General features: G+C 42.3%; 1 protein-coding gene across 1 annotated transcript in view; it reads left to right on the top strand.

Annotated features, from left to right (window-relative positions):
• LOC126195372 (odorant receptor Or2-like) overlaps positions 1-23,079 on the top strand; it is an 88,870-nt gene that overhangs the window by 5,734 nt on the left and 60,057 nt on the right. Inside the window, exon 2 of the mRNA XM_049933946.1 lies at positions 12,859-13,215. Coding sequence (XP_049789903.1) covers positions 12,880-13,215 — 336 coding nt within the window. The 5' untranslated portion in view covers positions 12,859-12,879. The remainder of the gene's footprint in view (positions 1-12,858; positions 13,216-23,079) is intronic.

Genomic DNA, 23,079 nt, shown 5'->3' with positions numbered 1-23,079 from the left:
GGCCACACTGTTCCTCCTTCTAATCATCGTAGTAATGTCGAAATGACTGATAATGAGATAACCGATCGCGGAATATAAGGGAAGCTACAGTCCGCTAATAGTGTAAAGCCGTCATAACCAGATGAGATATCCACAAGATTCTACAAAGCTTATGCGAAAAACCTTGCTCCTCTTCTAGTAGCAATTTTTCATAGATCGTTGGAACAACGAAAGGTACCTAGCAATTGGAATAAAGCGTAGATGATTGCTGTTTTCAAGAATGATCATAGGACAGATGCACATAATTATAGGCCTATATCATTGACGTCAATCTGTTGTATAATTATGGAACATGTTTCAGGCTCAAGAATTACGACGTCATTTAAGAACTAATACCTTCTCTATAAAAATTGACAAAGCTTCCACAGAGACCTTGCGAACCTCAGCTCTGTCTGCTCCTCCATCAGTAGCACAACGCTGCAGACAACGGCGCTCAGGTTGACGCCGCTTCCTTGACTTCAGAAAGACATTTGACACTTTCCCGTACTGCCGCTTAGTGAGTATCGGACCAGATTTGTGGATCGATTCTACCCTCGCTAGCAGATAGAACCCCAGCTTATCGCTCCTAACGTAACAAAGTCGACAGACATAAAGATAATTTCTGTAGTACCCCACCGAAGTGTGATAGGGCCGTTACTGTTTACAGTGGATTTAAATGGTCTAGTAGAAAGCATCAGAAGCTCTTTAAGACTCTTCCCGTATGTCGTGGTTGCCTATAAGAAAGTTGCAACGGCAGAAAGCAGTAGCGATTTGCAGAATCACCTGTAGGGGATTAATGAATGGTGCAGGGTCTGGCAGTTTATCTTGAGCGTAAATAAATTTAAGATACATAGTGTATCGAAAAGCATCATCCCAATTTTAAAAAAATATAACTCTTAAGTTATCTGAGATATGTGCGTGAACAACATACTGGTGGAAAGAGCAAACGCTCGAGTTTTATTTGGTTCCCTCGGGGCAGTAGCAGTGTCCACCCAATTCAGTTCTAGTAAAAACGATGTTGGGTCAACATAAAGCGTTTTGTGTTCTACGTTTTGCGCAGTGCGGGTCAGTAACAACTGTTCAGCGTGACTTTCGTACTAGGTATGGTGTGGATCCTCCTACAGCAAAGAGCATTAGACGATCTCATGAACAATTCCGGGAAACAGGTTGTTGGTGAAAAGGCAAGTCGCCGGGCTGTCACCGAGTGTCTGACACAGACGTCGAAGGCATTAGCCGTACTTTCCCAGGGAGTCCGCTCAAACCCGTTCGCCATGCACCTCGACAGCTCAACGTAAGCCGAATGTCCGTCTGGAGTGAGTTGCGTCGGCGTTTACACATAAAACCATACAAAATTCAGCTACTGCTAGCTCTTCGTGAAGGTGACAAAAAACAACGTGTGATAGTCTGTAATTTTGTTCTTGGCAAGATGGAGGATGACAGTTTTCTACCACGCTTAGTGTTTAGTGACGTGGCCACATCCTATTTAAATAGAAAGGTGAACCGCCATCTTGAGAGAATATGGGGCACGGAACAACCACATAATGTATAACATGTGAGGGACTCTCCAAAATTTAATGGTTTGTGCAGTTTCCCGGGAAAAGGTATATGGTCCATTTTTCTTTGCAGGGAACACTGTTACAGGAAGCACATATCTCAGTATGCTCGAGAACTTTCTTTTCCCACAGCTGGAGATTGATTCGAACGACTTCACTTACCAACAGCGTGGAGGACTGCCACACTGGCGTCTGGAAGCGCGCAAATTCTTAAATCAAAGGATGAATGAACGATGGATCGATCGCAATGGGCCAAATGATTCAGTCTTACATTGCTGGTCTCCAAGGTCACCGGACCTAACTCTGTGTTACTATTACTTGTGGGGGCTTAGGAAAGACTGTTTATCTGCCTCCGTTACCAACAACAATGAATAAACTGAGACATCGCTTAACAGCAACTGTGGAAATCGTATATCAACATATGCTCGCTGGAGTGTGCGAACAATCTGAATAACCGAATTGTAATGTGCCATGTATCTCATGGGGGAGATATTGAACACCTATGAAAACGTATGAGAAAAAAAATCTTTTTGAGTTTCCCTTTCATCAAAAGACAAAATCCATTGAATACGAGTATTAGTTTCAGAAACATAGACGTGCCATATCGGATGATTCTTTTTATACGCCCTGTATTGCATAAAACACAGGAAAGGAAACCCGCTACTTCTCTACTACACTATTGATGACAAATCGTTGGAAACAATGTGTACCTCAAACTATCTAGGAGTAATGATCAACATCAATCTGGGATCCCTACCAGGTAGAACTGATAGAAGAGATAGAGAAGATTCAAAGAAGAGTGTCGCTTTTCGACACGAGATATACAGGGTGGTCCATTGATCGTGACCGTGCCAAATAGCTCACGAAATAAGCGTCACACGAAAAAACTACAAAGAATGAAACTTGTCTAGCTTGAAGGGGGAAACCAGATGGCGCTATGCTTGGCCCGCTAGATGGTGCTGCCATAGGTCAAACGGATATAAATTGCGTTTTTTAAATAGGAACTCCCATTTTTTATTACATATTCGTGCAGTACATAAAGAAATATGAATGTTTTAGTTGCACCACTTTTTTTGTTTTGTGACAGAGGGCGCTGTAATAGTAACAAACATATGGTTCACAATTTTAGACGAATAGTTGGTAACGGGTTGGATTTTAAAATTAAAATACAGAACGTATGTACGTTTGAAGATCTTATTTCGTTTGTCCCAATGTCATACATGTACATTTGTGAACTTATCATTTCTGAGAACGCATGCTGTTACTGCGTGATTACCTGTAAATAGCACATTAATGCAATAAATGCTCAAAATTATGTCAGTCAACCTCAATGCATTTGGCTATACGTGTAACGAAATTCGCTCAACAGCGAATAGTTCGCCTTCCGTAATGTTCGCACATGCATTGACAATGCGCTGACGCATGTTGTCAGGCGTTGTCTGTGGATCACGATAGCAAATATCCTTCAACTTTCCCAAGAGAAAGAAATCCGGGGACGTCACATCCGGTGAACGTTCAAAAATGGCTGTGAGCACTATGGGACTTAACATCCGAGGTCATCAGTCCCCTAGAACTTAGTATTACTTAAACCTAAGGACATCACACACAACCATACCCGAGGCAGGATTCGAACCTGCGACGGTAGCGGTCACAAGTGCCAGAGTGAAGGGCCTAGAACCGCTCGGCCACTCCGGCCGGCTCCGGTGAACTTGCTGGCCATGATATTGTGCTTTGACGAGCAATCCACCTGCCATGAAATATGCTGTTCAATACCGCCTCAACCGCATGCGAGCTATGTGCCGGACTCCATCATGTTGGAAGTACATCGCCATTCTGTCATGCAGTGAAACATCTTGTAGTAACATCGGTAGAACATTACGTAGGAAATCAGCATACATTGCACCATTCAGATTGGCATCGATAATTTGGGGGCCAATTACCCTTCCTCCCATAATGCCGCACCATACATTAACCCGTCAAGGTCGCTGATGTTCCACTTGTCGCAGCCATCGTGGATTTTCCATTGCCCAATAGTGCATATTATGCCGGTTTACTTTACCGCTGTTGGTAAATGACGCTTCTTCGCTAAATAGAACGCATGCAAAAAATCTGTCAGCGGCCCGTAATTTCTTTTGTGCCCAGTGACAGAACTGTACACGATGTTCAAAGTCGTCGCCATACAATTCCTGGTGCATAGAAATATGGTACTGGTGCAATCGCTGTTGATGTAGCATTTTCAACACCGATGTTTTGAGATTCCCGATTCTCGCGCACTTTGTCTGCTACTTACGTGCCAATTAGCCGCGACAGCAGCTAAAACACCTACTTGGGCATCATCAATTGTTGCAGGTCGTGGTTGACGTTTCACAGGTGGCTGAACAATTCCTGTTTCCTTAAATAACGTAACTATCCAGCGAACGGTCCGGACACTTGGATGATGTCGTCCAGGATATCGAGCAGCATACATAGCACACGCCCGTTGGGCATTTTGATCACATTAGCCATACATCAACACGATATCGGCCTTTTCCGCAATTGGTAAACGGTCCATTTTAACACGGGTAATGTGTCACGAAGCAAATATCGTCCGCACTGGCGAAATGTTACGTGATAGCACGTACTTATACTTTGTGACTATTACAGTGTCATCTATCACAAAGCGAAAAAAGTGGTGCAACTAAAACATTCATATTTCTTTACGTACTACACAAATATGTAATAAAAATGGGGGTTCCTATTAAAAAAAAAAAGCGGTTGATATCCGTTTGCCTATGGCAGCTCCATCTAGCGGGCCAACCATAGCGCCATCTGGTTTCCCCCTTCGAGCTAGACGAGTTTGGTTTTTTGTGCTTTTTTAGTTTGATGCTTATTTCGTAAGAGATTTGGCCCGGTCACAATCAATGGACCACCCTGTAAAGTCGCCATGAGAGCGTCACAGGGATGTTCAGTAAATCCCGCTTGCAGACGTTACAAGAGAGGCGTGGTGCGTCACGGAGAGGTTTACTATTGATGTTTGGAGACAGCACTTTCTCTGAAGAGTCGTACAACAAATTACTTCTTCCCACATTACCCCGGCGAGAAAATTCGAGGTATTAGAGGTAAAACAGAGGCTTACAGACTATCGTCCTTCACATGGACATTTCGCGAATGGAACACGGTAGGGCGGATAAGCTAGTGATAACAGAAGCAATGTGCACCGCACACCGTTTTTTGGCTTGCAGAGTATCCTGTATATGCTGATAATCATCATATATGCGAATCAGCACGTAGCTGGTACAGATATTGCCTTCTATATTTGGCGTAAAAGGAAGTAGAGATTTTCATTCTAAAATGTTATTTACACGTTCGTTATTTATGATAATATCGTGCAGTGTCTCGTGTACGAAGGGGAAATATCCACCAGTAAGAGTAGTAAACGACAGCTACCGGATCGTAGGCCACCGAAACTCCGGCGATGTTGTTGCTCGTGTTGACTGTTGTCTTGCGATTACCGTGAAAATACGGGATCGGTGGGATCTCGAGGGCCGTACGCAGATTCATGCAGGATTTCGGAGGACGAGTGCAACAAGCGTCCGAGAGAACAAACATATATGTCGATGGACCCTGCAGAGCAGTGCAGATAAGTGATGTAATTACCGTCGGTATACAGTCTTAATTGTAGTAATATGAGTATTCAAATGGACTGTGGACGAGTCGTTACGTGTTGTTTGGATGCACTGCACGGCATTTCAGTAATTTTCTGATCCTACCAGTTTCAGACTGTTCTCAAGGGACATAAAGGTTTTTCTGTCCTCATTCATTTCGTGTTTCCAGCGACCTTAGATTTACGTTCATCGGAAGATAAGTATTCACTAATTCTTACTTTGTTGCAGTCCAAGTGTGCGTTACTGTTTTTCAAGTTATTGTAAAAGTACCATCAGGGACGATAAATGTGGACAGTGAGTATGGGGGAAACACGCAATGACTATTGGTTGGGCTTTCATTGGGGCGATTGTAGGGAGGAGGCCAGTAAAATATCAGATAAGACTCCCCCATGGAATCAAACATTATACAGTCGAGATAAGACAATCAAGGAACAGGGAAGAAAGATTTGCATCCATGAGGTAGAATTACTAATGCCGTATGTTGAGTTAGATAGGTTGAAGGGGGGAATAGGCATTGGGAAGTAGGACAAGGAAACAAGTAATAAGTAAAAGGACAAAACCTGTGTAACCAAATTCTAAAATCTGATTAGTTATCTGTTTGACTTGAGGCCTTAGCAGTTCTGTTCGGCTCGAAAAAATTAAATTACATCTGGAACACCAACCATATCTATTGGAAACCGACAATAAAGAGCTGAGTTGGGTGCTTGCAAGACCGAGGCGAACAGGCAGAATAGCGAGGTGGGCGATACGAATTTCGCCGTTCAAATTCAGGGTTAAGCATATTAGGGGCTCGGAGAATATTTTGGCTGACAACTTAAGCCGAGTGTTGCCGGAGTGCGAGGAACATCAGGAAGAATAGGGAGGTTTCGGAGAGGCCAGCGGTCAGGATAACTGCAACTGTGTGGTTCTGGGTGATAGGGTTCTGTCGCGACAGTCCAATGAGAACAGTTGTACCATTTGGAGCGGGTTGCCATTGCTGTTCGAAGATGTCGCTCTGCAGCAGGAAGAAGATTGCGTACTGCACAAGCTTCAACAGAGAGTACAGCTGGGGGAGGTTGTTAGGCGCTGTTGCCGAAAGGGGAACGTTTTGTGTTGTGTCACGCGTGGGAAGAGTGACCCCAAGGTAGTGCTGCTTCAAACTTTGATCCCTACGGTCTTCAAATACTATCATGAAACACCAGTTGGTGGACACTTGGGGATTTTTATGACTTGCGTGAAAATTCAAGAGCATTTTACTTGGAAAGGCATGGAGCAGGAGATTAAGCAAATGGTATCAGAGTGTAAAGCGTGTGGGTTTAGCAAGCCAGTGGTGAACGCCAAGCACGGGTTCTAAGCTTCGGAAGAGGCGAGGGAGCCTATGGAGAGGTTGTGTATTGATTATATAGGACCCCTTCCGCGTTCGAAAGATCGTTATATCTTTGTTTGCGTGGATGCGTTCACGCGTTTATGGTAGCTGATGCCTGCCCGCAATGTAACCTCGCAAACCTCCACAAGGTGCTTACAGAGTATGTTTGGGTGTTTGGAACCTGTCGTGTGTTGGTTTCTGACAATGGAACGTTCTTTAAGTCCACTGCTTCCCGCAACTTTTGTTACGAAGCGGGAGTGGCTCATACTAACACCATACCATATTATGCGAACCCGTGTACGGCAGAACGGTTGAACCTGAACTTGAGGGCAGCACTGATTGCGTTCCACCATAATGATCAGGCTCGCTGCGATAGTTGATTGTCATGGTTTGGGTATGCCTTCAGTACTGCTACCCATGAGGCCCATAAGGCCACCCCCACGAGGTTTACAATGGAACGTTCTTTAAGTCCACTGCTTCCCGTAACTTTTGTTACGAAGCGGGAGTGGCTCATACTAACACCATACCATATTATGCGAACCCGTGTATGGCAGAACGGTTGAACCTGAACTTGAGGGCAGCACTGATTGCGTTCCACCATAATGATCAGGCTCGCTGCGATAGTTGATTGTCATGGTTTGGGTATGCCTTCAGTACTGCTACCCATGAGGCCCATAAGGCCACCCCCACGAGGTTAATGTTTGCTTTTAAACATAATTCGCCCCTGGCAAATTCGTGGTCACTTAGTGATTTGTCACCAGAAAGCGTGGACTGTGCACAAATCCGTGCAGATTGGAAGCGTGCGAGGAAGTATATGCGGAAGGGTCAAGAGCAAATGAGAAGGCGTTATAATGCTGGCAGACAACCGATCACAATGAGGTTGGGCGACCAGGTTTGGGTAAAGAAATTTGTTGCAGTAAGTCTGGCGACGGATTAAGCTATTGCCCCGGTTCGTCGGTCCTGTATAAATCTTGCGCATCGTCGCCCCGGTCACCTTGCTGGTGAGAGACCCGTTAAATAAGACAATTCTTCGTGTCCACGTATCGCAGGTTAAGCCGTACGCTACATCCGGTGTAACCAAATAATTTTGTTACATTTCTTTGCTGGAAATTGTGAATCTTGAACACGTGGATACCTATGGGTCTTTATTCTCTTAAAACATAACGTTAGTGGGGATACGCAACATTATGAGTTGTAGTTGACTGCGTCATCTATACTTTTCTGCGTAAAGTGAATTTGAACATTGATATTATTGAAACTCAATCAAAGATACCCGCAGAGATTCTCTATAAACCTCGTCTCCCACGTGAATAGTTTCATGTGGAGTCATTTGGTGATCATGAACTTCGACGGCTCAGTCTATTCTACGAATATGTGTTACCAATCAGGCCGGTGAGGCTAATTCATGGTCCTAGTTTCAGAGGTGCTCAACTCCGGTGGACTTGGTATAGGCGTGGGAGGATGTGTTCGTGGTATCATCAGCATTTAACGCTCTCTTTCCCTGTAAGAATATCTGAAAATGGACTCTTAAGAATTTAGTAGCGAGAAGATTGTACAAAAAATAGCTTTGTGTACGCGGACATTAATTGTTAATTGTGAGGATTCAGAGTGAAGCTGTTTACTTACAAAATTTAAACTGATAACCGCTCTTAAGTGAAAGATGGGGAAGCAGAGGGAGAAAAGTTCTATTAGTTACACAGTCCAGTAGCAGTAATGCGCCAACTGCCTTGCAGCAGTGGTAACACCAGTTCCCCTCAGTCACCGAAGTTAAGTTCAAATGGGTCTGAGCACTATGGGACTTAACATCGGAGGTCATCAGTGCCCTAGAACTTAAAACTAGTTAAACATAACTAACCTAAGGACGTCACACACATCCATACCCGAGGCAGGATTCGTACCTGCGACCGTAGCAGTCGCGCGGTTCTAGACTGAAGCGCCTAGAACCACTCGGCCACACCGGTCGGCTCCGAAGTTAAGTGCTGTCTGGCTGGGCTAGTACTTGGATGGGAGGCCATCCGGTCTGCACAGAGCTGTTGGCAAGGGGGTGCACTCAGCCCTTGTGAGGCAAACTGAGGAGCTACTAGACTGAGAAGTAGCGGCTCCGGCCTCGTAAACTGACTTACGGCCGGGAAAGCGGAGAGCTGACCACAAGCCCCTCCACGTCCACATCCAGTGACGTCTGCGGGCTGAATATGACACGGCTGCCGGTCGGTACCATTGTGTCTTCATGGCCTATGCGGGCGGGTGAGGAGCAGTAATGGCTACAGTATGTTGCAGGTTAGGACTGGTTTCTCATGGTTGGTGATTTTATATCGAAACAGTTAGTGAACGAAGTGTAGCTTGAAAACCACTCATTTGCAGGAGATCTGTATCTCAGTCATATTGGAGATTTTCCACTCTTTTGCGGGCTATGATTGACGTTGTCACGTGAAGCCTTTATTTGAATTTGAAGGTGCATAAAACGTGGACTAAGAAAATAGTAGCTCTACATTGTGGTATTAATTGATTTGAAGGTGGAAGCAAGCACTTAAAATAGTGACTTTCCGATATTGTGTTAGGGATTATTTTGCGACTCCAGTGTGAGCGTTGATATATTTTAGTTAATGTTTGGAAACTCTAAATTGATACACGTACTGTGTTTTCTTTGTAATCAGGAGAATGGACGTTCTGCGGTTGTATGTGATATACCGAGAACCAATCTAAGTTAGTATGAGATTTGCACATGAAGTCTCGAATTTAGTAGCTTTTCCTATAAAGCCCACCCAGGCCCTTTGTTTAATTTTTGATTTTGTTTTTTTACTTTTTCGTTTAGAGGGGTTGGTTTCATTTCCCAGCAATTGAAATGAAACCTGACTTGAGCTGTAAATGAAAGAAAACAGGCAATAAAAACAGAACAGATTCTCCTTTACGAATAAAAACAGTATCCCGAATCTTATTTGCTCAATAATTAATATTTTAGCATATTTTAGAAGTAAATTTCAGTTTTATAGCATACGAATAATCTACAAATAAAGTAAAGGGGTAAAAGGAAGTCAAAGGCCAGATAAAGAAAAGTCTACAACGTTATAAAAAGCTAATATATTAATTCGCACCAAAAATAGGAACATTTGTTTAGATTTGTCAATTTCCAAAGAGAGGAATTATTTCATATTTCTTATGTTAAAAAGGAGACAAATTATCTCCAGTAATTTATTTAAAGGGAAGGAGATTAATTGTTGAAATAAGGATAATTTACTATTTTCTGATTGGATGAGAATTCTAAAACTAATTAATTCGTTGGTATTCAAGTTACGAAATATTACACCCAAATAAATGCTGTCACAAAACACTGTGGTGCGAAAGTTGTTACCGTTTGAGCCAGCCATTGTGAGCGAGCGGTTCTAGGCGCTTCAGTTTGGAAGGCGTGACCGCTACGGTCGCAGGTTCAAATCCTGCCTCAGGCATGGATGTGTGTGATGTCCTTAGGTTAGCTAGGTTTAAGTAATTCTAAGTCTACGGGACTGATGACCTCAGATGTTAAGTGCTTAGAGCCATTTCAGCCATTTTTGTTACCGTTAGACAGCTGGAGCGGCACCAGCGCTCCAAGCGGTGAGAAAGCAGATATTCACTTGCGTCTCGAGGATAATTTTATTTTTAATTAATTTCTATTTAATTAATGGAATAGTTGTCTTATTTTTGCGTTCAGAGAGATATGGATTACCGTGAAATACTTGTAAGAACTGCCGAATCGCACTGATTCAGTGACAGAAGTTACAACTCATTCATGAAGAAATACTTTCGAATATGTTTGTATGTGGAACTTATTATGCTAAAAGTAAGAGAATATAAACATATTTCGTGCATGGTAAGTGTATAATTCTGTTGTTATCGTCATAGGCACTTTCCTTGACAACTGAAATTTTTTTATGGTATCCAATTTCGTGAGGTTTCTTACCCCTCAATAGACTTTATAGTATACTAATATTTTTCTAAATGTAATTACTTTTGCTTGAAAAGCGAAATTTTTTAAGATTCTCGCCGTTTGCGGCTCAGGTTTACAAGCAATTGCGGAATTAATGTCTCATGTGTTGTTAAACAATTTTATTGGTGTTGAAGTTATATCATCTCGTCTGTGTGGTTTTCCCTAAAGATACAGCCGTGATTGGTTATTTGATGTATTAAATAATGCAGGTATTACAGTCCGTATCAGCTTCCTACGGTCAACATACACTGATTTACCTGGAAGTGTGTAGAACAAAACTTTACTTTGTAGGATAGTTATACATCTTTCTGGAAGGGGCAGCCGGCCGTGGTGGTCTAGCGGTTCTAGGCGCCCAGTCCGGAACCGCGCGACTGCTACGGTCGCAGGTTCGAATCCTGCCTCGGGCATGGATGTGTGTGATGTCCTTAGGTTGGTTAGGTTTAAGTAGTTCTAAGTTCTAGGGGACTGATGACCACAGCTGTTAAGTCCCATAGTGCTCAGAGCCATTTGAACCATTTTTTGGAAGGGGCAAGGACTTCTGCAGTTTACTAGCAGTTATTTGTGGTCAAGGGAAAATGACATTATTCAGTAAATGCTTGTCGGTTACAAGAGAATCGTAAGTAAACTGTCCTGTAACGCACAATTTCGTATCTCCCAAGGTCCTTGGCAAACCATATAACTATTATATAAAGTCACATCGCCAACAATTATACATTTCATATCAACACCCCTTCCACGGACGAAGACACGAACATTATCATCATGAGAAAGTTTACAAGACCTACGGGTCCTAACACACAATGGTTTATCAATAAAGAAATTTATCGATGTTTCTCCAACACCACGAACTTGAGACATAGTGACCATGAACGTCCGATAACCGAGAACATCACGAGGGGGTATCTGCTCCAAGGACTGGAAACATGCAATTTATAGACAACACGTCATCCAATGTCACGGACTTAGAAACATTTCGAGCAGCGGCAGTGCGCTTATTCCGGCGTCGCGCTGGGGAGCTCTAGGCGCAACGCCACCCGCCATCTGGCGAGCAGCTATTTGTAGTCACTGAGTTATCCTTTTTCTAAGTCCGTGACCTTGGATGACGTGTCGTCTACAAATTTCGTGTTTCCGGTAGCTGGCGCATAGTCGGCAGCATGCCTCGTCGCAGGATACATCGTGTCTTCCGATGGAAGCCTGGGATTTACAAGTCTATTTCGGATGTGGAGACTGAGTATTACATGAACGTCAGTTCGTCCGTTTTGGTTGACGTGTTGAAAGGACAGACTGTTTTTCGAGGAGGTCACTTTGATTTTATTTTTTCTGTTACTGACAATACAGTCGGTCAATGTTGGGCGACTGTTGCAATAATTCGTATTGATACTACTACTAAGTCTACTGCAACGTCTTTGGAGCAGATACCTGCTCGTGATGTTCTTGGATATCAGGCGTTCATGGTCACTATGTCTCAAGTTCGTGGTGTTGGAGAAACATAGATAAATTTCTTTATTGATAAACCATTGTGTGTTAGGACCTGTAGGTCTTGTAAACTTTCTCATGATGATAATATTTGTGTCTTTGTCCGTGGTAGAGGTGTTGATATGAAATGTAAAACTGTTGGCGATATAACTGTATATAATAGTATGTAATAAAGTGGTGGTACATCCTCGTGATGATAATATTTGTGTCTTTGTCCATGGTAGATGTGTTGATATGAAATGTAAAATTGTTGGCGATATGACTGTATCACATACTATTATATAAGGTGGTGGTACATCCTCTGAACGCTAGGCATAGAGCCTGAACAATAAAAAAAAAGGATGACGTCTCCGATGTAGTGATTTAGATAGATTAAGTTTCATTTACTTCCCGTCTATGGTCACAAACCTCTGTCATCAAACTACCGGTTTCCGTCTATAATGACCATCTTCAGATCTGCAGCAAAATATGGGAAAAACACAAATTTAGTTGTAGATGTGCATTAGAATGAGTCCTGGTAGTAAGAGACCACTTGTTAAAATTATAGGTCTTTTTTCAGAATGTGATTTACAACTATCTCCAATCTTGACGCGCCTATAAGAAAAATCCATTTACATTTACTGCTGTGAATCTGCTATACATAGGCAACGTCAGCTGACACAACATGGAGGATGTCGAAACATCTTTAAAAATATGACCTCTCTAATTTTCACAGAGAATTGTAGTAATATAAAGTCCTCAATTTTCCATCTGGATGAGTTCGTCAAAATGTCGCCTATTTCGAAGAACCCGGCCAGCTGGAATCACGATAACTCCATAGTACCTGTTAAACTGAAAAACACAATACCTTTCATTTTGCAGAGAGAAATCGCTGACATCGATATGCTGGTGGTTTCATCGGGGCAGCCATCAGCGGCTGCTGCAGAAGCGGCCAGCGACGTGGACTTCATGCTGAACGTTCTGCACTGGACAGGGCTGATGCGCCACCCTCACGCTGGTCCCTGGTCATGCCGCGTCCACTACCTGGTCAACGCGTTCTCCACGGTGGCCTTCCTGCTGTTCATCTGCTCCCAGTTTGTCCTCCTTTGGCGGAACGGAACGACAGATCTCGAGGTTTTTACTCTCACGGTGTGCATCCTCATCACGTCATGTTCCTGGATGATCCGCCTCAGGCACTTAGCAGCATGGGAGGTTGAGTTCCAAAGGCTTGCTATGGAGGTTAGTAGACTGGGATAGTGTGTCCTGATCAAGCCATCCTAATTGTTCTTCATACACGGAAACATCTCGAGAAAGACTGCGCTTTCACAGATCTCTTGTGACACCATATTCTTATCCAATGTCAAGATTTCAACGACTTCCCCCATTGCTATCGCGAAGAGCTACCTGCATGCTATGTGTTACTTTAGTAAATTGGCCGAACTGATCGTGAAGATGTCAAGAAGCCACACTACTCAATATGGTACCAGAGATTATGTCGATATCTGTGGTGGAAGAAAATTGATAGTGACGTTAATTTTCGTTGGCTGATGGATGACTCAGTATATTGTTGTCTTGGCTTTCAGCATCAGGCTCCCGCTTCCATGTACCACTGAGATTAATGCACAAGTGTGCCTAAGAGGACGACAGCGTAGTTTCAACTCAAATAACCTTGAAAACTGCAAGTGCTAGTGCAGGTCGCAAACATGTAAGGGCCAAATTTAAGACGTCACAAGCCACACCTCGTACTCAATGACGCCATCAAACTTATTAGTAATGTCATCACTATGTAGCTGTCAATGTATAACAATTTCAATAGGCAATGTGATAATATTATTCCATGGCAGTCCTGTATTAGATTCAAATGGTTCAAATGGCTCTGAGGACTATGGGACTTAACATCTGAGGTCATAAGTCCCCCACAACTTAAAACTACTTAAATTTAAATAACCTAAGGACATCACACACATCCATGCCCGAGGCAGGATTCGAGACTGCGACCGTAGCAGTCGCGCGGTTCCGGACTGAAGCGCCTAGAACCGCTCGGCCACCAAGGCCGGCCTGTATTAGGTGACGGGATGACTACCGGGAGTAAATATTCCACAGGCGAGAAATGTTATCATGAATCTCAAGTGCTTAGTTATGTGTGTCTTCGCTTATCAGACTTTCTGAAATTTATAGAGACTAATTTTTAAGGGCATGTCGATATTGTTAGGGCATTATGCTCTCTGGTGCAATCCTGGATCTATATTTCAAGGGGAAGGCATTCCGATCCGTTCCATTTTAACAATCTGTGTAAATGGAATTCCCATCCTTTCCTTTATTTAACAGTAGCTGTGTGGTTGAAATTTCAACATTCCTCTCCGTGTTTCATGGTCTGTTTGAATGAAATTCCGACGCGTTTCACTTTAAAGGTCAGTGTGATTAAAATTCTGAGGCGTACCATTGTATTTCAGTTTTTGAAAGCTCATGAATGACATTTCCAAAAATTGCAATCAGTTGCGTTTTTCAGATGATTAACGAAATTCTGCCCCATTCCATTACGTCAGTTTCTTTTACTGTATTTGTAAATGAAACTCCCATCCGTTTTTTTAAGTCTGTATTCCCACCGATTGCGTTCTATGCTTTTTTCTAAATTTCTGGCTCATTTCATTTTTAAGCGGTCTGTGTGGGTGAGATTCCGATCCGTTCCGTTCCAAAGGGTATTTTACACGGTCCGTGTGAATTAGATTGCGACCTGTAACTTTCTTTCCATTATTAAGATATCTGTGCGAATGAAATTCTGACTCGTTATATTCCGCTTAGCTTTTGTTTAACAGGCTTAGTGACTGATATTTCACACCGTTCCAATCTGTTCGGTTTTCCATATACACTGTGTGAATGCAATACTGAACGGTTCCATTTTTTAACGGACATTGTGAATTGAATTCTGACCAGTTTTGTTCTGTTACATATTTTTAACAGTGTGTGAATTAAATTCCGAATCGTTCCGTTTCGTTTTGTTCTGTGTGAATACCACTATTTTCAAAAAACTAAAGGACGAAAGTAGTATATTTCACATGATGAGTCATTGCCAAGTAACGTAGCTCCATAAAGCTTGGACCATACAAAGCAACAGCTACCATAGCACAGTAAGGAGGCTATGCAATGGGACTAATAGAAATGACACTTTTATTCAAATATAATTATGACCTAAACCATGGTGATGTATGATTGTACCCTGGCCATTATAACAGGCATGAAATGGCGTGTGATCATCAGACACAGCAAAACATGTTGTCACCACTGACAACGCAGTGCGCGACGTTCTTCACCTAACGACCAAGAGCAACGGTATTTGCGTTCAGATGTCAGTTTTAAAAGACAAGCAACATTGCGTTAAATAAACGTATAACTCAATGTGGGACGTACAGCGAACGTATCCGTAAGGAATGTAAGGGGATACTGGAGTTAATCGGCTGAGACATTAGATGACTGACTCAAGCGCCTTTGCTACCAGCAGGAAATGGCCTGCAATGCCTATCCTTGGGCCGCACGGAGTTGCCGCGCGGTCAGGGGCGTCTTGTCACGGTCCGCGCGGCTCACCTCGTCGGAGACCCTCGGGCATGGGTGTGTGTGTTGTCATTAGCGTAAGTTAGTTTAAGTTAGATTAAGTAATGCGTAAGGTTAGGGACAGATGACCTCCGCAGTTTGGTCCCATAACACTTTACCACAAATTTTCAGTTTTGCCTACCCTGGGCTCGAGACCATTTCGGTTGGACCTTTTCTTGTCATCAGTCTTTTGACTGGTTCGATTCAGCCCGCAGCGTCCTATCATTTTGTCCTTTCTTCTTGTCAGTGTTTTCCACATTTGCCATTCCTTCCCGATTCTTTGGAGAATCTTCTCACTCGTTACGCTGTCAGGCCACCTAAGATTGAACATTCTTCATTGGCCCTATGTCTGAAATATTTCGATTCTCTTCTGTTCCGGTTTTCCCACAGTCCATGTTCAACAACCGTAGAATGGTTCACGGTGCTCCAAACGTACATTCTCAGACATTTCTTCTTCAAATAATGTCCCATGTTTGATACTAGTAGATGCCCTGCGCCATGACCGCCCTTTTCTGCCTGTGTAGTCTGCTTTTTGTGTCCTCCATGCTCCACCCGTCATTTGTTATATTTCTGCCTAGGTAGCACAACACCTTAACTTCATCTGTTACTAATAGAAAGCACTGATGCTCAAATAGTTATAGGCTCTGAAACCTGGCTAAAGATGGAGATAAGCTCAGGCAAAATTTTTGCGAAGGACCTAACGTTGTTCCGAAAGGATAGGCTAAGCACTGTTGGCGGTGGCATGTTTGTTGAAGTCAGAAATAGTTTACATTGTCTCGAAATTGAAGTAGACACTTCCTCTGAGTTAGTATGGGCAGAGGCATTGTTGGCAACCGGGATAAAATAATAATTTGATCGTTTCACCGAACTCCCAATTCAGATGATACAGTTACTGATAGATTCAAAGAAAACTTGAGTTTGATTTCAGACACGTACCCGACTCATACGATTACAGGTGGTGGTGACTTTAATTTAATCTCGATAGACGAAAATTCATTTTGAATTCCGGAGGTACGCGTAAAATATCATCCGAAATTGTGCTAAACGCATTCTCTGAAAATTACGGCGAGCAATTAGTTCATGAGCCCACGCGAAAAGTAAACCGTTGTGAAAGCACACTTGACCTCTTAGCAACAAATAATAATGAGTTAGTAACGAGCTTTAAAACGCTTACAGGGATTAGTGAACACAGTGTTGTCGTAGCGAGATTGAATACTGTAACCCCCAAATCCTCCAAAAGTAAACAAAAACTATATCTATTCAAAAAAGAAGATAAAAAATCACTTGAGACCTTCCTGACAGACAATCTCCACTCCTTCCAAATTAATAATATAATAGTAGATCAGATGTGGCTTGAATTCAAAGATATAGTGGCGGCAGCAATTGAAAGATTTATACTAAATAAATTAACAAACGACTGAGCTTATCTTCCTTGGTACACAAAATGGGTCAGAACACTGTTACAGAAACAACGAAACAAAAATGCCAAATTGAAACAGATGCAATGTCCCCATGATTGGTGATCTGTTACAGAAATTAGAAATTTAGTGCGGACTTCAATGCGAGATACTTATAACAGTTTCCACAACGAAACTTTGTCTCGAAACCTGTCAAAAACTCCAAACAGACTCTGGTCGTATGTAGCGGGAAGAAACAATCAATGCCTTCTCTGCGCGATAGCAATGGAAATACTATTTTAGACAGTGCTGCCAAAGCAGAGTTGCTAAACACAGACTTCCGAAATGCCTTCATAAAAAATACGAGCCGGCCGAAGTGGCCGTGCGGTTAAAGACGCTGCAGTCTGGAACCGCAAGACCGCTACGGTCGCAGGTTCGAATCCTGCCTCGGGCATGGATGTTTGTGATGTCGTTAGGTTAGTTAGGTTTAACTAGTTCTAAGTTCTAGGGGACTAATGACCTCAGCAGTTGAGTCCCATAGTGCTCAGAGCCATAAAAAGTACGAAGTAAATATACCAGAATTCTAAGCAAGATCAGCTGCCAACATGAGCAATGTAGAAGTAAATATCTTCGCAGTAGTGAAGCAACTTAAATCACCTAATAAAAGCAAGTCATCTGGTCCTGACTGTAAACCAATTAGGTTGCATTCAGAGTATGCTGATGCGTTAGGTATACCTAATAATCATATACAACCGTTCGCTCGACGAAAGATTCGTACCAAAAGGCTGGAAAGTTGCACAGGTCACACCAATATTCAAGAAAATTACTAGGAGTAATCCTCTTAATTACAGGCCCAAACCATTGACGTCGATATGCAGCAGGATTTTGGAACATATATTGTGTTCGAATATTATGAATTACCTCGAAGAAAAATGTCTAATGTCACACAGTCAACATGGGTATAGAAAACATGGTTCTTGTGAAACACAACTAGCTCTTTATTCGTATGGTTTTCCGGATGGCTTTTGACACTGTCCTACTGAAGTGGCTTGTGGTGAAATTGCGTTCTTATGGAATATCGTCTCAGTTGCGTGACTGGATATGTGATTTCCTGTCAGAGAATTCACAGTTCGTAGTAAATGACGGAAAGTCATCGAGTGAAACAGAAGTGATTTCTGGCGTTCCCCAAGGTAGTGTTATAGGCAATTTGCTGTGCCTTATCTATATAAACGATTTGGAAGACAATCTGAGCAGCCATCTTAGGTTGTTAGCAGATTACGCTGTCGTTTATCGACTAACAAAGTCATCACAAGATCAAAACAAATTGCTGAACGATTTAGAAAAGATATCTGAACGGTACGAAAATTGGCAGTTGGCCCTAAATAACGAGACGTGCGAGGTCATCCACATTAGTGCTAAAAGGAATTTGTTAAACTTCGGTTACACGATAAATCAGTCAAATCTAAAGCCCGTAAATTCAACTAAATACCCAGGAATAACGATTACGAATAACTTAATTTGGAAGGAACACATAGAAAATGTTGTGGGTAAGGTTAACCAAAGACGGCGTTTTATTGGCAGAACACTTAGAAAATGTAGTAGGTCTACTAAGGAGACTGCCTACACACGCTTGTCCGTCCTCTTTTAGAATATTGTTGTACGGTGTGGGATAATTACCAGATAGGAGTGACGGGGTACATCGAAAATGCTCGAAGTAGGACAGCACGTTTTGTATTCTATCCAAAGATGGGAGGCAGTGTCACTGAAATGATACAGGATTTGGGCTGGATATCATTAAAAGAAAGGCGTTTTTCGTTGCGACGGAATCTTCTCACGAAATTCCAATCACCAACACTTCCGAATACGAAAATATTTTGTTGACACCGACCTACATAGGGAGAAACGATCACCACGATAAACTAAGCGAAATCAGAGTTCGCATGGGAAGATACGAGATTCGAAAAATAGAGAATTGTGAAGCTGGTTCGATGAACCCTCTGTGTCACTTAAATGTGATTTGCAGCATATCCATGTAGAGGTAGATGCAGATGTACTTCGTGATCACTAATCCTGATGTTAAGTTTTACGCTGTTGTCACTGCTGCTGCCTCTCATTACTTTCATCTTTCTTCTACTTACTTCCAATCCATATTTTGTACTCATTACACTGTCCGTTGCATTCAGCAGATCCTGTAATTCTTCTTCACTTTCACTGACGATAGCAATATCATTAGCAAACCTTATCGTTGGTGTCATTTAACCTTGAATTTTAATTCTACTTTCCAACTTTCCTTTTCCATCTTCGATGTAGAGACTGAAGAGTAGGGGTGAAAGAGTAAACCCCTGTCTTACACCCTTTTTAATCCGAGCACTTCCATTTCTCTCTTCCACTCTCATTGTTCCATCGTGCCTCTTGTACATGTTCTTGTATGACTCGTCCTTCCTAGTTGTAGCGTAGCCGGACTTGCCTCTGAATTTCGTCATTCTTGCGGCATTTGACATTGTGGGACGGTTTTATCGTGGTAGACAAAACCGGTTAACGTGTCTTGATTTCTCTTTGGTCTTGCTGCCATTATCAACTTCAAGTCAGAATCACCTCTCCGTCGTCTTTACCTTTCTTAAAGCCACACCGATAGTCACCCAGAACATCCTCAAGTTTCTTTTCCGCTCTTACGTATATCATCCTTGTCAGCAACTTGGATTCATGAGCTTTTAAGCTGATTGTGCGACAATTATCGCACTTTTCGGCTCTTGCAATCGTCGGTATTATGTGGATGATGTTTTCCCGAAAGTCTGATGGCGTATGTCAGTCTCATATATTCTACACGCGTACGTGAATAGCCGTTTTGTTCCCACTTGCTCCGATGATTTTAGAAATTCTGATAGGATGTTGTCTATCTCTTCTGCTCTTTTAAATTCCGATTCTAATATAGGATCCTCAATCTCTTCCGTATCGACTCGTGTTTCTTCTCCTATCTCTTCATCTGACAAGACATTCTCCTCATTGAGGCCTTCAATGTACTAATTGCATCTATGCGCTACCTCCTCTGCATTTAAAAATGGAAGTCTCAATGCAGGAAATGGGCACAAGTAAAACTATGTATTTATGAAAGCAGAAGACGGAACATCTTACAGATATTGCTAAAGAAGACACATCAAAGTGATGGAAATAAACCGAAAGAAAGGAATCAATTGATGACAGTAGAATCAGACATTGGAGGAGAAGAATAAAAGAGATGAATATGACGAGGAGGGTGACTATTGAAATGAGACCGAATCACGTAAGAAAATGATGGCAGAGATGGGAGGTAGAGTTTCAGTATCATTTTTAGGGAATCAATAGAGAACACAACTGATGCTGTATAAATCATAAGATTTGACGCGTTAGCTAAAAGTGAGGATGATAGGTGTTTCACAGCTCACTATCGATAGAGAAGATTTAATACTTAACAGTGTAAGATACCTGGGAACGACAGTGCTTATATGAGTATCATGTATGGTTTAAAATTAAACTTCCTAAAACGTGTTACATCGCACGAGGCCTTCAAAATTATCGGAAAATTCTAAGGGCTACCAATGTTCTTAAATAGAAATATCCCACCAACAGACTAGCAAATTCCGACAGAGCCTATAAAAAGAACCCTTTCGTTTAGCTAGCACTAGAAAAGAGAGGTGGTGAATCATTATTGAGAGATGACATACATACCAGTATGGAAGAGGACTGAAATTCACTTCAAGTCTATGGCTGGAAGAAAGCCTCCAATGAATAGCTAGCACATGTCAGTTTCACTCACTAGAATAATCTGAATGAAGTTGTGGAGCTGCAAGCTCTGTGATAGCTTCAAGAGTTTTCATAAGTTACTGACATTATGATGAAATAATATCTGTTGAATTGTTGATTGGAGTCTATGACCTCCGTCGAAATGAATGTGTTTTGTAAAAAATTGTAGAATGCAAACTCTGAATACCCGTCATCGTAGTTACAGTGCATCGTGCAAGTAAATGTGCGCACTTAATCAAGTGTGTATCTAAGGCATCTTTGAAATGTAATCTTTTTTATAATTATTTTATCTCTAGAGGATAACCGACTGAGCTTTTCTCTTCCCATGGCATCTGTAATGTAATATTTTGTTTGTACTTGATGTGTCTGGGTATTATAGAGAAAGAAAAAGAGATGGTGAGATACTGACATACCATTAGTAGGACTGTCATGTATCATCTGTCAGCAGCTATCTGGGTATGTTACTAAACACCACACCACTAACATGAGGAAGTAACATTTGTACAACGTGAGGGTCTATCTAACTTGGTCATCCAGTCATTAGCTGCTCAGAGGTGTGTGTGTGTGTGTGTGTGCGTGTGTTTCTGCGCGTGTGTAAGTAAGTGATTCACATATAATTATTTCAACGTGATCTCAATTTCAAGTCAAAGTTACGTGTTTCCCTTTTTTTTTAATACCTTTGGACGTGTCGCCACTGTTACGTAATTGTGGAGAAGCTCACGTGATTTAACTGCTACACTGTGACCGGAAGATTCATTTCCAAGCCCGATGAAATACTACATGATGTAACACAGTCACTAATTTAGGGCAATCCTGTCAGTAAAACATCTCCATTACAACAGCTTGTGAGTCGAACAAGCATTTGCCGAGTCGCTGATGTGTGATTTCATAAAGGAGCCGGTTTACATAGCACGAGTTGGCAAGGCCGATTTCCTCACTCTTGGCAGAAACAACTCCAGTGAACAAAATTGGAAAAGGAACTACACATGGTGAGGTGCAAACACAGAGTGGGTGTCATCTCTGACAGCGTCAATCTGATGTACCGTATAATGATAAAATTAAGCTCTAAGTACATGCCAAGGAGCCTTATGACTGAATGTTGAAAAAACACTGTGTGTGTGTGTTTGTTTTGAACGTTTATTTCTAACGCTATCCTACATTATTCTCTTCACATTTATTTCGTGTTTAACTTCGTCTTTCTCAAAATGAATTTTTCATTTCAGCAGCGCAGTGTGTACAGGTACGTAACTTCGTGGCAGAATAAAACTGTATGCCAGACCAGGTCTTTAATCTGGGAACTTTTCATCTCGTTCACAAATTCTTTGCAAATTGAGGTACCGAAACACGACGCACGACCCGTCCTCAATGCTTTAATTCCACCAGTAACTCAGCTTCCTCCATCCAAATTCACTGACGGGTTCAAATGCCTCTGAGCACTATGGGGCTGCTGTGGTCATCAGTCCAGAAGTTAGAACTACTTAAACCTAAGTAATCTAAGGACATCACACACACCCATGCTCGAGGCAGCATTCGAACCTGCGACCGTAGCAGCAGTGCGGCTCCGGGCTGGAGTGCCTAAAACCACACGGCCACCACGGCCGGCCCAAATTCACTGAAGCTGTCCTGCGAGACTTGCAGCACTTGAACCCTGGAGTAAAGGATACTGCAGAAACATGGCTTAGACACAGCATGGAGATTCTTCCCAGAATGAACTGTTATTCTGGGACTGAATGTACGCTGTCCTGGAAGATTAAAACCGTTTACCGGATTGGGACTCTAACCCACGACATTTACCTTTGCAGTCAAGTGATGTGCCACATCAGTCAATCTGGTACGACTCACGATCTGACCTCACAGCATTAATTACGCAATTATGTAATGTCCTACCTTACCCACAAAAGGTGGAAGGTTCGAGTTCGTGTCTGGCATACAGCTTTAAAGTGGCAATAAGATTCATCAATTATGTTACAGATGAAGTGTCAAATGTAACTTTTACTCGTCGTCTGAACCTCATACTCTACGTATAACACATTTTCAATAATTACTCACATATATCCTATTCTCTTCAACGACAAGCATCAGTTAAAGTCGATTGATGGCCCTGTAAGCAGAAAAGCTGTTAACGAAATAAACTAATACCGTAGAAAATCCACAATTTTACGCTTTTCATTTATTAATAGTTGTTCCATTGGCCTTCTAAGTGTACCTTCTTTTAGCCGGCGTAGTGCAGCAACTCGATGTGGCATGACCTCAACAAATCGTTGGTAGGCTCCTTCAGCATTGTTGAGCCATGCTTCCTGTACAGCCGTCCGTAAATGCGAAAGTTTTACCGGCGCAG

Source organism: Schistocerca nitens, chromosome 7, assembly GCF_023898315.1.
Source record: "Schistocerca nitens isolate TAMUIC-IGC-003100 chromosome 7, iqSchNite1.1, whole genome shotgun sequence".
In the NCBI taxonomy this organism is placed as follows: Eukaryota; Metazoa; Arthropoda; class Insecta; order Orthoptera; family Acrididae; genus Schistocerca; species Schistocerca nitens.
The sequence above is the reverse complement of the archived record's forward strand: the minus strand, read 5'-3'. Positions and strand labels throughout refer to the sequence as shown.